Source organism: Halichoeres trimaculatus, unplaced genomic scaffold (assembly GCF_033239565.1).
Source record: "Halichoeres trimaculatus isolate MK-OKI-2021-1 unplaced genomic scaffold, fHalTri1.1 fHalTri1_scaffold_22, whole genome shotgun sequence".
Taxonomy (NCBI): Eukaryota; Metazoa; Chordata; class Actinopteri; order Labriformes; family Labridae; genus Halichoeres; species Halichoeres trimaculatus.
This window is the reverse complement of record NW_027437200.1, coordinates 5,461,224-5,475,352: the sequence shown is the minus strand read 5'-3', so window position 1 is coordinate 5,475,352 and position 14,129 is coordinate 5,461,224. Positions and strand designations below refer to the sequence as shown.

General features: G+C 41.3%; 1 protein-coding gene across 1 annotated transcript; it reads left to right on the top strand.

The window, feature by feature from the left end:
* Nucleotides 1–1,935: 1,935 nt before the first annotated feature.
* Nucleotides 1,936–12,587, top strand: cldn7a (claudin 7a). The gene is made up of 4 exons (XM_074662424.1): nt 1,936–2,493; nt 5,644–5,808; nt 9,264–9,348; nt 11,490–12,587. The coding sequence occupies exons 1-4, from the start codon at nt 2,271–2,273 to the stop codon at nt 11,656–11,658; spliced, it is 642 nt and encodes a 213-aa protein (XP_074518525.1). The 5' UTR covers nt 1,936–2,270; the 3' UTR covers nt 11,659–12,587.
* The last annotated feature ends 1,542 nt before the right edge of the window (nt 12,588–14,129 follow it).

Here is a 14,129-nt window from a genome sequence, read left to right as displayed (position 1 = left end):
AAATGGGAAAAGGAGAAACAGGAGCAAGAGCCAAAATTAGAATGTGGGCAAAAAAGCTATTTGATTGTCTGAAAATGAATAGATACTTTTAAAATTTAAAAAAAAGGGGGAAGACCGGGTGTGGTTGTAACATGGGGAGAGTTTTAACATTACCAACTACACCAATCAGGGATAAGACAGGAGTCATATGATGATTTTAGTTTCCTCAAAATGATTTTGAGGTAAGAGGTAAATTTTTGTCTAAGGGCGTATTCAGACCTGGACTGTTAGGTCCACTTTAAACGGACCAGGGTTCGTTTCCCACACTGGTCCGGACTTTCCATGCAGGTGTCAATAGACACAAATGAACCCTAGTGCGGACCAAACAATTGAACCGAGACCCACTTTTTGAGGTGGTCTCGATCCGCTTCCAAACGAACTCTGGTGCGGTTTGTGGTTCTCCGGTGCTGGTCTGAATACAAACCAAGGTCCATCCGAACTAACTACAGGATACATGCGCCTTTTGGGCCTATAAGGCCACCGTAACCTATCTGTCTTTGGTTCATACCTGATCCTACATCTTCTGTTTAGCCACGCTGTTGCTCGCATGTTGTGGGTCAGGACATGCAGAGCATAGCGTCTCCTTGCTGCGCACATTCATCTTCGCTGTTCCAAAATTGTTAACGGAATTGTTAAGCCTTCTTTGAAGGAGCTGCTCTTGAAACTGAAAATGATTTTGCAGCTCTAATAAGAGCACAAACACACGTTTACCTCCATTTCCAGGTCTGTACTCTGTGTGCCGCCCTTTGTCAGTGCTGTCCTATGAGAGCACTGATCGTCACACACGTGGATGTGTTTACAGAATATAGTCCACTTGCAAAAAGTACAATCTGAATACGAACCGCACCAAACGAAAAAGATTAAAGTTGGCTTCTGGTCCGGACTAAACAAGTGGACCAAAGGACTTTTCTGGTCTGAATACAGCCTAAGACTTTATTTTGTGTCATAAATAACTATTCCAGATAAAATCATTTGACTTGTATCAGAATAAATTATAGTTTCTCAGGCAAAATGTGATGCACTTTTCCCATGCTAATTTCAATCCACAATGCAAATACAGCTAGCTTAACACTGATGAAGTAACAAATACAGTCTGTGAATCAGGTCAGTCACAAAGGCAAAAGGGATCTGCCATGCTACTACAAATCACTGCAGAAGCTGAGGGTCCAGAGATGTCCCAGTGAAGGTTACTGGACCCAGTGATATCCCAGTGTGGGTTACTGTTGCAGCAGTTAAGTTTTCTCTGAGGGACAGGAGGAAAATTGGTTTATTTATTTATTTATTTAAAAGGCCTGCACTCCGGGGCTACAAAAAAATCATGTGTCACCATTGTGACCCTGATTAAAAATATACACACAGACACACATGGCTTTTTGTTAGACCTATGTGTTCTTTACATGGCTATTGTGTCGTGTTTGAGCATATATACTGTTGAGGATGAACTCTTGAGTCAAACAAGAAGTAAATTTACAGTCAGACACAGAGAGACATTGTTCTGGCTTGTTCTATTTTAATAAACCTCTTTTTGAGGCACACTTTATTTTCTTTTTTTCTTTTTTTTTTTTTTTTGTTACAACCTACCCTGGTAGTAGGGATAGTTGTAACAAAGGACCACCATGCATCTGACATCACATGGTGAGCTCTGTGATATTCTTGTAGAGGTTTGAATTGGTGCCATTTGCAGAAAACAAATGTGGGAACTTCGCATCTAAGTTTGAGAACCCTGACTCAAAAATCACAAGTTGGGGTGCTGAGGCAAAAAGTGTTACAACCATACCTGGTCTCCCCTAAATAAAAAATAAAACAAAAATGATGAAAAAAAACTGTCAAAATAAGACCCTCACTCATTTATAACTGATTTGGTTTTGCACAAAGGTGAAACATACTGATTAGGTGCAGCTCTGAGGAAACAGACAACCTGTTGCTTTGCTGGAAGCAGAGGGGACATTTCCCAGCAGCGACCTCAGAGTACTTCTCCTCCATGCATCAGCAGGCAGGAGAATTACACACCCACTTGACACCATCACCCACATCACGGATCATGCCCATCCCCGTGTGAAGACCCCCGGTACACAACTCAGGAGCGACTCGGACAGCGCCAGCAGCTTTTTTGGCGTCATTTTAAACCTCATAGCTTATCCTGTAAAGAGTATCGAGGTTTTATATTTTAGAAAAGGAGAAAGGTAAGGAGCCTCTCTTTCTTTTTAAAGTGTGCTTTGATTTTGGAGACGATGGCGAACTCCGGGATTCAGCTGCTGGGATTTTTTATGTCGCTCATTGGCATCGTGGGGCTCATCATCGGGACTATTTTACCGCAGTGGAAGATGTCAGCGTACATCGGGGACAACATCATCACAGCGGTGGCCATGTACCAGGGACTGTGGATGTCCTGCGCCTTCCAGAGCACCGGACAGTTACAGTGCAAAATCTACGACTCCATCCTGCAGCTGGACAGTGAGTATTTCACCAAGAGGGGAAAAATGATGACATTAAAGTTAAAAATTCACTTTTAAGCTCTCAGTCAGTCTCTCATGAAGCTTCTCCACCTGCTCCTTCACCTGAGACACCTCGAAGGACCTCACTGAGCTGCCTCAGGCTCAGGGTACGGCATCCCGATGAGGCCATAATTAAACCGACACCACTACCAGTCATTACTGTAATCAGTGATGTATCAAACACTCAGCCATTGTCCTCTCCATCAGGCTTTCAGGTTTGACTTATTCCTGAAGCATTACTTAGAAACCTCACCCTCACTCCGGGAAAGTCTCACACCCCACCTCTTAACATTTCTTCACACCTCCACACACACACACACGTAGCAGATGGTGCCAAAGTCTCAACAACTAATTTTGTTATCCATAGCGAGGATTCCTGGAATTAGGAATCTTAATGGAGAACATTTCTTTTATTTCCCCTTTCCTGAATGTTCAGGATTGCAATGAAATAAAACATAATGCACTATGTTTACTAAAATACATTTCCATGACAATCAGTTACAGTACCACTTGTTTGCAGTTCTGTCAGTGGGGAACCTGCAGGCACGTTACACATGTTTAAGCTGTCAAGAAAAATTACAACCAATCTTGAGGTATTTGCTTAACTTAACTGAAAATGATCAAACACTACCTCAGATTCAGAGATCTATTTTTACACTATTAGAATCTATCTGTGGAAATGGTGGTGAGCGTCTTTGTTTCTGGCAGCAGTTAACAGTTAACTTTAGGAGAGATGGCGTGATTTGTATGCCATTGCATGATGGGAAGGAAAGTGCACCCCTGAAAATATGCCTGCAGACTGGTGAGTCTCAGTTTCAATGTAAATCTGATGTACTTCATTATGAACCTGGTAAAGAGTCAGAATTTATTGGTAAAGCTTGCTGAAAAAACATCATGACTCCCGATCGGGTCGAGCAGAACCAGATTGATTTACAGCACGTCTAGGTCTCTATGACAACACCACACCAGCTGACAAAGTTTGATAGCGAAAAGAGAGCCTAACTGTCAGACAGAAAAAGGACAGAAGAGCAGAAGAAAGATAAACAGGAGAGAGATAGAGCACGAGCTAAAGGCTAACACAGGAGCTAAACTGTTTGTGCTCATGTTGATTCCAACCCACAGTCAGCAGTTATTCTGCAGTGGTCTGTTCAAACTTGAGAGTCTATCAATAAAATGAAGAGTGAGGTTACGTTAGCTCTGATTGGTAGATGACTGGCAGGTCATAACCAGGATTCACTAACGTGACACATTACAGACGTGTCTCAGAGCACCGTGCTGTCAGCTGTGCTTAACATAGACAGCTGCTAAACTACAGTACAAACTTACGTTTACTTGTTGTCACCATAGACTGTAAAGAAAATGGACGTCTGCTTGCTCGACTCTTTGTGAGGTCGCCACAAAAACTGCTCCCCCTGGTGGCTGGCTGCAGTATAGGTCAAAAAATCCAACTCTCCATTCCAGATGGGCTGTGGTCAAACTTTAAAAAAATGAATACACCTCTTAGAAATTTTTCTCACATTTGATTGTTGTGGTGATTTGAAGATTCCATTTGACTGCCTTGTATTCAGGTCCTCTTTTTTCTGAAAAGTTTCATTTTCATTAGTTACACAAGGTTAAAAACAAGGTTTTACGTAACGTTTAACGATGATTGACAGCTCCCGTTCTTATGTATTTTTTTCAAGGATTGTAAAATATGTTGGGAGGTGGAGTTAAGAAGTGATTAGACCCTCAGATAAACAATAATTATATTTGTCACCTGGCTCCATTCAGATTCTCCCAGAATCCCTCACAGTCTCAACTGTGCAGACTGTGGCTGCACAACTGTTCCAATGGCTGCGCCTGTGACAGGGGTATTTTGGCTTCAAAACAGTACAACGATAAATGGAGGAGCCACGCTGTCCACTCTATATACAGTCTATGGTTGTCACGTTTCAAACTGTAGCGCTGCGTAACTGTACTGATAGAACGTTTTGACATGTCATAATCAACTGTAGCTCAACCATGTTGGAGGCACTCGCACAACAGAACGGTGTTGAGCTTGCTGTTAGAGGATTGTTGTCGCACAAAATGGTAAATTACTGCCGTGTTTTTTGCTGCACAGCATGGAGGGGTTTTTTTATTATTTTATTTTTTCAGTTGTTCTAAAACCACCGTGTTAGTTATATAACTTTACAACCAGAGGTTAGTAAAAACAGGAGGACAAATACATTTTTGAGGGGAGATGAGACTTACATAAAGTATCCTTTTATTTATTTGATTAAACTTGATTATCCATAAATCACGTCTCATCCCTAATCACTCAAGTAGAAGATTTATCATCACAATACTGTTGAGAATACAAGCAGTGTGACAGACAGGATACTGAACATCCCGCCTGGATCTGTGCTCACAACATAATCAACACCACTGTTTCCCATGCCTCCCTACTTTAATGAGTAACCCCCCCTTCTCTACTTTTTCTCTTCCCCTCCTCTACAACTTCTTCCCCTCTGCCTCGCCCGTCCCTCCATCCTCCCATCTCTGCTGGAGGGTTTTGTTTGTTTGGGCAGGGCAGGGATGGCCTAGACTGGCACAGACTGGTTCTAGGTGGACAGAGAGGGGGAGAGACAAAGAGTGGGGGGCTTACCCTGTGCAAGGTTTATAGGGTCAGGAGCAGGGGGGACTGATAGATGAGGATCCCTACAGGCGGGTTTCAGCAGAGCAGGCCCTTTGAACAGCAACAGATGGGAGGAGTGTGAGATGTGTTTCTTTGTCTCTGTGTTTGTGTGTGCTGGTGTGTGTCCATGTGTATCCCATGGTTTCTCTTCCAGGAAAAGCTCACAGTAAAATGTCCTGACAGGCTAATGTGAACATAATTCACAAGCTCAGGACACACACATAAAGCCTCTCTGAGATTGGTTTATCGGTCGTTCCTTATCATTTCCCAGTAAACGTTGAACTGATCCTTTAACTTTTTACACTTTCACTGTTCTCAAACTGTTTTTATTCCTAACTTTTTTACTACTCTCCCACATTCCTGAAAACAAGAAGCAAGATATGAAGTGCCTCCCCTGACTGCCCCAGCAGACTTTTACAGTGCTTACTTTTCTCCTCTTTCACTGTGCCACAGGTTCTCTTCAGGCCACCCGTGCCTTGATGATAGTCGGCATCATAGTGTCCATTGCAGGGCTGGGTGTGGCCTGTATGGGGATGAAGTGCACCACCTGTGCAGGTAGCGACAAGCTACGCAAGTCTCGCATCGCCATGACGGGGGGCATCATTCTCCTAGTGGGAGGTGAGAATCCAAATTTCACCATTTCCCATTCCAGTTAATCCTCTTCCTGTAATCGGTATCTTTACTTCAACACTTCCTTATTAAAGAATCAGAAAACTTAGTGTGTTGTAACGACTAGAATCATCCACATAATGTTCCAGCATAACATGCATGTTACTGAAACCCTTTTGTCTGGGGCAGTATTGGTGCTGGAGTTTAGTCATATTTTTTCTAGTGCACACCATGGGTGCATCTCAAAGCTATAAACTGCAGTCTCCTCTCTCCTCTCTCCTCCATGACACCGGAAGTACCTTCTGAGTCGCCATTTTGGAGACTATCCCAAAGCAATTATTGTGCTTGGAGGAGAGAGGAGACTGATCAGAGGATGATTGAGGAAACACGAGAGCTGGCTCAAGGCTCAAGGCTCAAGCTTCTCTACATGAAACTTCACAAACACAACAGAGTTTAATGAGAGGAAAGAAGTCGAGCTGAAAAGAGGCACTGAGGATCGTTCAGAAACTGATCATAAAGTTGTGATTACAAGGGTTTGGTGTGAGTTCAAAGCACAAAATACTGAACATAACCATCATTAAAGCAATATAACCGAGGATGAATTCCAAAATCTGAAATCTAATAAATGATATCTTCTGAAAACACAACTAGGTTATTTAAGTCGATAAATCTCAGAGTTCACGATCAGATGCATACTAAAGCTAAATAATTCATAAAAATCTAATAATGAGGCATTTTAGTGGTAAAAGTGATCCATGAGCTTCTAAACAGCAGACAGAATAAACAAAGATCAGATTTTCTTCATGGTAACGTGTTTGTTAAACGGGTTAAAAGAACAAACAAAGCTCTGTTACTGTTTATGTTTTATCAGTTATTACAGCACACATGTGCAGACACTTAAACAGCTGTTAGAGCTGACTGACAGATGATCCAGAGGTGATCAGCTGATGCTGTCATCACTGACACACAGTTTTAACTCATATATAGTGCTGGGTAGTATGCGGTAAAATTTAGAACACAGTCTTCATTCATACAGAGGTTGTGTCACGGTATTTCTTTTATTCAGCCATGCGCACTAAATATCCATGTGTCTCTTATGTAATATGTCACAGGCGACTTCTGAAGCACAGGCCGCATTACACTCAGGGGTCAGCCGCTCATACAACTTCACAATGTGTAGCTGGCCCCCCATCACCCAAGTTCCCGCCTCACTCACGATTGCTGTAATTGTTGGTTACAATTAACAAAGGCATACTGAGTATAGCTTGGTGCTGTGGTGCATTCATGCGTGTGTGCTGGTTTGGATGAGCAGTAAAATGAAGTACTCCATGTACGGAGGATGCTGCCTGTACATCAGGCCTGATCAGAATAGAATTGAAAATACTTTATTTATCCCCAAGGGGAAATTCAGGAGTGACAGCAGCAATCAAGAAAACAAAAGTAAGAAAGTGTATAGAAAGTGCAAAAAGGTCTATAAGAAAATAGATGCTGACAGCTTGTCCATCATTGTCCAGATCAGCCAGCCTCCACCTCCACAGGGTCCAGGACTGAGCTTCTTCAGCAGTCTGTTCAGTCTCTGTCTCCTGGATCCTGTCTGCCCACAGCAGGCGAAGCTCCTCCAATGTGGCGCTGGTGTCTTGTGTGAGCTCCGTTAGCCATGTCTGTGAATAGCATGATGCTACACTGTCTCCTGGTATTCCCTCTGTAACTGGGTTAGCATGGCTAGCTTGTCCATCTTATTGGAGATAGATCTTACGTTCCCAGTAATGATGGATGGAAGGGCAGGTCAATGTCGTCACTTCTTAGCTCACACCTGAGAACCAGCACCTCGTCCTCACCTCCTTCTCCTCACCTTGTGGGAAAACATCAGGCCTTGCACCAGTTAGCATTGACATGCTACAGACTGCTAACAGCTGATTTCACATGTAAACAATGCGGCCATGGTTACATGTAGGATCTCCAGACAAACACAGGAGAAAAGTAGTAAAAAATATCAATGAAGACAAAAGCAGCTTGGTGTCAATAACCAACAAATGAACCATACAAAGTAACTCCAAATACAAAGTAACTCCAAATACAAAGGTGATGAAAAAATTACAAGAAATGGACAAAGAATTCAGAGCCGCTGCAACAGGCACCCACAACCAACAGGGCAGCACTTAGCAACAGATTATAGGTAAACAAAAAGAATACAAATGTGACTATTTTCCAAGAGTGTACAACACTCAGTTAGTCCCCTGCTGCTCAAAACGCATGTGTTTCTTTTAACTGTGTGAAGTTTTCAAATTTTGAGTTTAAGCAGAATACCTTAAACTCCTGAGGAAGCACATCAAAAATACTGTCCTACCCATTTTGAGGTGATTTCAAACTAGGTTTACTCTGAAGAAAGAAAAATGATACTGCCTTCAAATTTTGCTTGAAGTATTATAATACCCAGAAGCGTGCAACCTGCCACCCTGAGTTTATTACTGCACGTTTTAATATTTTTTTCTAGTACAAAAAGATTTCCCCCAAAATGTGTGTAAATAGCTCCAAAGAAACCCTGATAACTCTTCAGTTATTTTTCTGAATCTCACTAAAGTGGCAGGTTGCACAGCTCTGTTAATGTCAAAAACGCCCTGAAAGTTTCAGCCTTTTCTCTTTTATAGTTTTAAAAAGATATTAATTCACAGCCCATAAAACTGTCAAAATGCAAAATTCAAAAATTGAACATAACAAGTTCAGTTCTTCTTGGGTCTCATCAGAGGGCTCCCAGCTTTAGTGAGGGACCGTCTCTTTCTTCCAGCGTCTCAGTAAAGCCCTTCCTGAAGTTCCTGAGCTGTTTTGAGTCATCAGATTCAGCCTCTTTTTCTTTCTTTGGGTACAAGTTACCTCTAATTTTTTTTTTCTTCCCACAAAATTTCCTTTTTGGAGGCAATTTCTTCAACAATTGACACACAGAAACACGTAATAAACATGTTGATATTGCTTTTCAAAAAAAAAAGGCTTTTTGAAAACCTCCTCGACAGCTACTTCCAACAACACCTAACTTCAAAGCTGAAAGGAAAACTTGATGCCGTCCCTGCATGTCAGACAGGGTCTCTTCAGAGGCCTGTGATAATGAATACAGGATTTGTTATGCAATCTTTTATAAAACCCAGCCAAGCTCACCTCCTCATCAAACATTTGCTTAGATCTTGTGCACATCACGCAGCAGGTAGGAGGAGGTTTGATCCCTTGTCCAGAGAGCCTTCCTCCCACTCTCAAGCTCCAGAGGTCTTTAGTCCAGTCCTCCTGGCACTGCAGCAAACAAAGGAGGCCTAATGGCTCCGAGGAGAACTGAAACACTAAAAGCTAATTGTGCTGGAGTCAGTCGCTAGCTGCCGGGTGTTTATAAAGAGGATAAAAGCTAGTCTTCCCTATTAGGTTTTGATGATGTGCTGATGGACTGATTGATCCTTGATGTTTTCCTTCTCTCCTCTCAGGGCTCTGTGCCATCGTAGCATGTTCCTGGTTTGCTCATAATGTGATCCGGGCTTTCTATAACCCCTACACTCCAGTCAACACCAAGTAAGTATTCAGCATCAGAACTATGCTGTGTTAGCAAAACCATGGAAGGATATCACAGAAATATTTTATTACGTGAGAAGATCAGTTCAACTTTGATATATTTCTGTAAAAAAATAAGCCTGCAACAGGTTAGCTTAGCATAGCATATAGAGTAAGAGCAGCAGTAACAGTAACTGTCAGTTGAACACATACCTGAAGCCTGTACAGCTAGCAGAAAGAGAAAAAGTAGAAGGAAAGAGCTTTATGTCAGTAATTAGAGGCATACACAAGATACTACCTACCTAAGGAGCGGACAATGGTTCACAACAACGCTTTGAGGGTGAAACGCAAAACTATCGTTGCGTTTTGGCCTTGCGTTTTAGCCGACCTAAATCAGAAACTTTTAAACAACAGTCTCCAGGGTGGAATTTTTCTTCTAACAAAAAGCCAGAGTTTCCAGTGGGATTGCTGACACCACGCTCCAGCACAACAGCACCATTGTTACGGTTGCTGAGGATCACTGTGGTGTTGTACTTGTGCCGCTGAGTCTGATGATGGTTTTTTCAACCAAACCTGCATCTTTTGCTCCATTTATGCAATAAGCTTTCAACAATTAATCAGATGATCAGCCCAACTCCACTTCCAGTGGAAATCTACCAAAAGCCGCTTCTGGAGAAGACAGTTATAGCGCCAACCACAGGCCTAGAGTACCTTACTACAGAGTTTTCAGTTCATCAACATTTCTGTGTATACGCAGATTTTTTTCACTGCATTTTTTTGTGTTTTGGGGTGAAAAATTGTCGTGTTAACAGGGCCTAAGCTTAGCTTAGCTTAGCACAGTTAAGCTGTAAGAGAGGAAAACAGGAAAATATTGCATGGCTTTATCTAACAGAGCTCCTGAAGCCACACAAAGATTTTTTCATACTTGTGAATGCTATGATTATCATATGAAACAAGTTTATCTTTGCACTCAAGATCCTTTTTTTTCCCACAACAGGGTAGTTATCTTGTGCGCAGAGGTTATCATTTTGTAGAAACAACTTGCGTGCACATTAGACATTTCTTGCAGGTACTTATTATGCAGAAGGTTTCCATCTTGTCAGAACAGGTTGCTTATGTTGAGCACATAACATGATTTCATGAGGGGACAACTTATTAACTGGCAAGTTTTTCTATTTTGCACCGAATTTGAATATCTTGTGCACACAAGTTACTTTGTTACCTTGTGAGTGCATTTCAACTTTTCATTGTGCACAAGTTTGGACACATTGCACATTTTGTAAACTAAGAAGTTTGACCAGGGTCGACCAACACCAGGTTGTTTTACAGCACGTCTAGGTCTCTATGACAACACCACGCCGGTTTACAAAGTTTAGTAGAGAGAAGAGAGATCTGTGTTTTTCTCTGCTGTTCAAACTTGAGAGTCTATCAATAAAATGAAGAGTGAGGTTACGTTAGCTCTGATTGGTAGATGACTGGCAGGACATAACCAGGATTCACTAACGTTACACATTACAGACATGTCTTAGAGCACCAGGCTTCTAGCTGTGCTACATATAGACAGCTACTAAACTATTGTGTGAACTGACAATTTGCATGTTGTCACGTTATCCTACACATAAGTTGGGTTGCCGATAGCACTACATATAGTCGGCTACAACAACTTTAACTTGATGTCACGTTTCCGCAGCACTTTGTAACTGTACTGATAAGTACCTTAGAAGCAATTTACAATAGTGTAAGTATATATAATTGAATGTTCTTATTTTTGATTCATCTTTGCCAAAGTATAGACTATGAAAGTACTATTCTTACTTTTATTTACTTAGTACATGAGTATCACTTTTTAAAGCCAGAATTTAGTGCAAGTATATAAAAGTTCTATAAAAACTCTTGCATTTTTTTGGTGGAAGAGTTTTTATTACCTACCTCTAAAACTGCTCTGCTCATCAGAATTTTGAGAGGTATTGTGTTGGTTGTTGCAGAGTTACCTGAAGTGGCAGAAAACACATGTTTCTGTCAATGACTTCAAGGCTACTCTTCCACAACAGGCGGAAAATGATGGGATAGAATTGTTATCTTTGTGACAGATTCAATCTGCAATTTCAAATCACAAAAATTTGTTTTTAAATAATGAATCGACTCTTGCTTGTCTTCCCCAGGTTCGAGTTTGGTGCAGCCATCTTCATCGCCTGGGGTGGCGCCCTCCTAGACGTCCTGGGTGGCGCCATGTTGGCAGCTTCGTGTCCAAGAAAAAAGCACGTCTCCAAGTACCCGTCCATGGGCAGCTCCCGCTCTGGTCCACCGAGCAGCACTAAAGAATATGTCTGAGAGCGCCCCCTAGAACTTGACATCAGAACAGGAGCTGAAGAAGAAGTTTCTCTCCTTTTTTAACACACTGGTGAGGAAACACTGGTGGCTTTAGGGAAAGTTGTGAAACAAAGAGGCACCGGTTTGCTGAGATGGGACTTTCTTCATTTATTTTTGATCTGGCAGGTCTTTGATAACCCCTGATTATCATGTGATTGTTTCATGAATGATGTCTCTCATCCCGTCCACACATTCAACAATTGTTTACAAGAGATCTTCACAAACTCCTTATAATTGGATCCCATGTTTTTATAGATGAGCTTAAATGGTGGTTTACAGCCAACAGCAGCGCCTCCCTGTTAGATCAAGTATCTGTTAGCATTCGCTGTGTAATTGAAGGTAATTAATTTCAGTTTGGTGGTCAAGCTGTGGCTCCATGATTCACACACACACACACATGGTGAGAAGACAGTGGTTTAGGGAACTGTTGGTGGTTTTAAAATAGACGCTACAATGAGTAGGGTGTGACTTCACACTCCATGCTCAGTGTATATGGTGATCAGACCGTGCAGGCATTTTACTACAAACCTCAGTACAGTACCTCCGCCCTCAGCCCCTGCTCTTCATACCAGCCTGTTACAAACCCTGCTCACATATGAAATATTTTATTATGTAGTCACTGTCACTCTAATAGCCCCCATACCAGCTACGATGACTTTATACTGCCTCTATTTATTTTTTACATGTAGTATGAGGTTTCTGCTCCTGTGTAGGTCTATATCATTCGTAGTTTGTCCAGTTTGAGCTTTCAGAGACAAAAAGTCATATTTTTAATAACCTTCTCTGAACAGAGTGGGCTGTGTTTTTTAAATGTCATAGTTTTGTAAACTGTAACAGATAATGGTGTCATGAGTCTAATAATTTTTTAACATGTCCAACAACAATAAAGATTTTTCAACACTGTTTATGTCTTACTCGCCATGGTTACTGGAATGTAAACTTTAAACAAACTGAAAATGGACTTTTAACTTAAAGCTCCTTTGAGCAACTTTTTGGGTGTGGTGTTGTTAGACCAAAACACCTTTTCTTGGTTCTAAATGATGAAATATGACCCTGACTATGAGTATTTGGCATTGACATTGTAAACAAAGGCTGTTTCTGCAGTGTGCTGTTAGCCGTTTTAACTGACGCCTACACTGCAGTGGATTTAAAGACAAAGACAATATTTATACAGAGATAACAAATCGTGTCACTGATAGTGGGGTTTGAGTTTTTGGGGTCATAAAAAACTCTTTAGTATCAATTTGGGTATGTTTCAAAACCTTCAACAGCAAAAAAAAAAAAAAAAAAAAAAGTCATCTTGCAGGAGCTTTAAGTGTTGGGGATTTTGTGCTCAGTAGCTACACAGATCCTGAAATTTCAAATAAGAGAGAAAGCAAAAAACTTAGTTTTATTTTTCTGTTCTTTTTTGGAGGAGGAACTCTTATGACTTTAGAAGTAGACCAATGAGACTGCGAGAGAAAGAGGGGATGACAAAGGCCCAGACTGTTCTTCTAAAAGACTGCAGCCTAAATCACCAGGCCAAACCAGCACCCTAAAAAGAACAAAAAAAAAATTCTTTGGGGAAAACGCAAATCAGATGAAACGGAGAAACACAATACAATAGACTATGCTGTATGTGTTTAAGAAAATAATCAGGTTTGACCTTTGATATGTTTACCTCTGTTTGGTGTTCTACATCTTTTTTCATTAACATACTGAGAATGTTCTGTGCGAAAAAAAGCAAGCCTCTTGCCTCCTCCAAATAGCAATGTGAATTTAATTATGGAACATTACATATCATTATAGAGGGATAATAAGTCATTGTTTATTATTATCTCCTGTTTAATAGTGTTACACAAACAACAAAGGGCTCTAAGCTAGGATACAGTTCTGCTAAATGTGGTGTTATTTTTGCAGAAGGCCTGATGCTCCTCTGGTTCTGATCTTTAATAAAGGTCTATCTATCTATCTATCTATCTATCTATCTATCTATCTATCTATCTATCTATCTATCTATCTATCTATCTATCTATCTATCTATCTATCTATCTATCTATCTATCTATCTATCTATCTATCTATCTATCTATCTATCTATCAATCATCTATAACAGAGCAGACTAGGAGAACTGCCAGATCCTTCTTTGCATTTGCTAGTCCTTAAGTACCTGTGAGGAGTTTCTAAAGCTGCATTTCCACCAAGCAGACCAGTTTGGTTCGTCTCGGTACGGCACGTATTTTGTGGCATTTCCACTGACTTATCCAGGGACAGATCCCCAAATAACCGAGACGAGCTGTCCTACTTTTTGGGACCCTTCTGTATGAGTGCCAGACAGAGCCGATCCTCTCTCAGAAGGTGGAGCAACAACACTGCAGACTGTTGATTGGTCAAAAGAATCGTCACTTACCCCGCGACAGCGGCTGTATTACTCCTGGCAGCACACAGCCTTG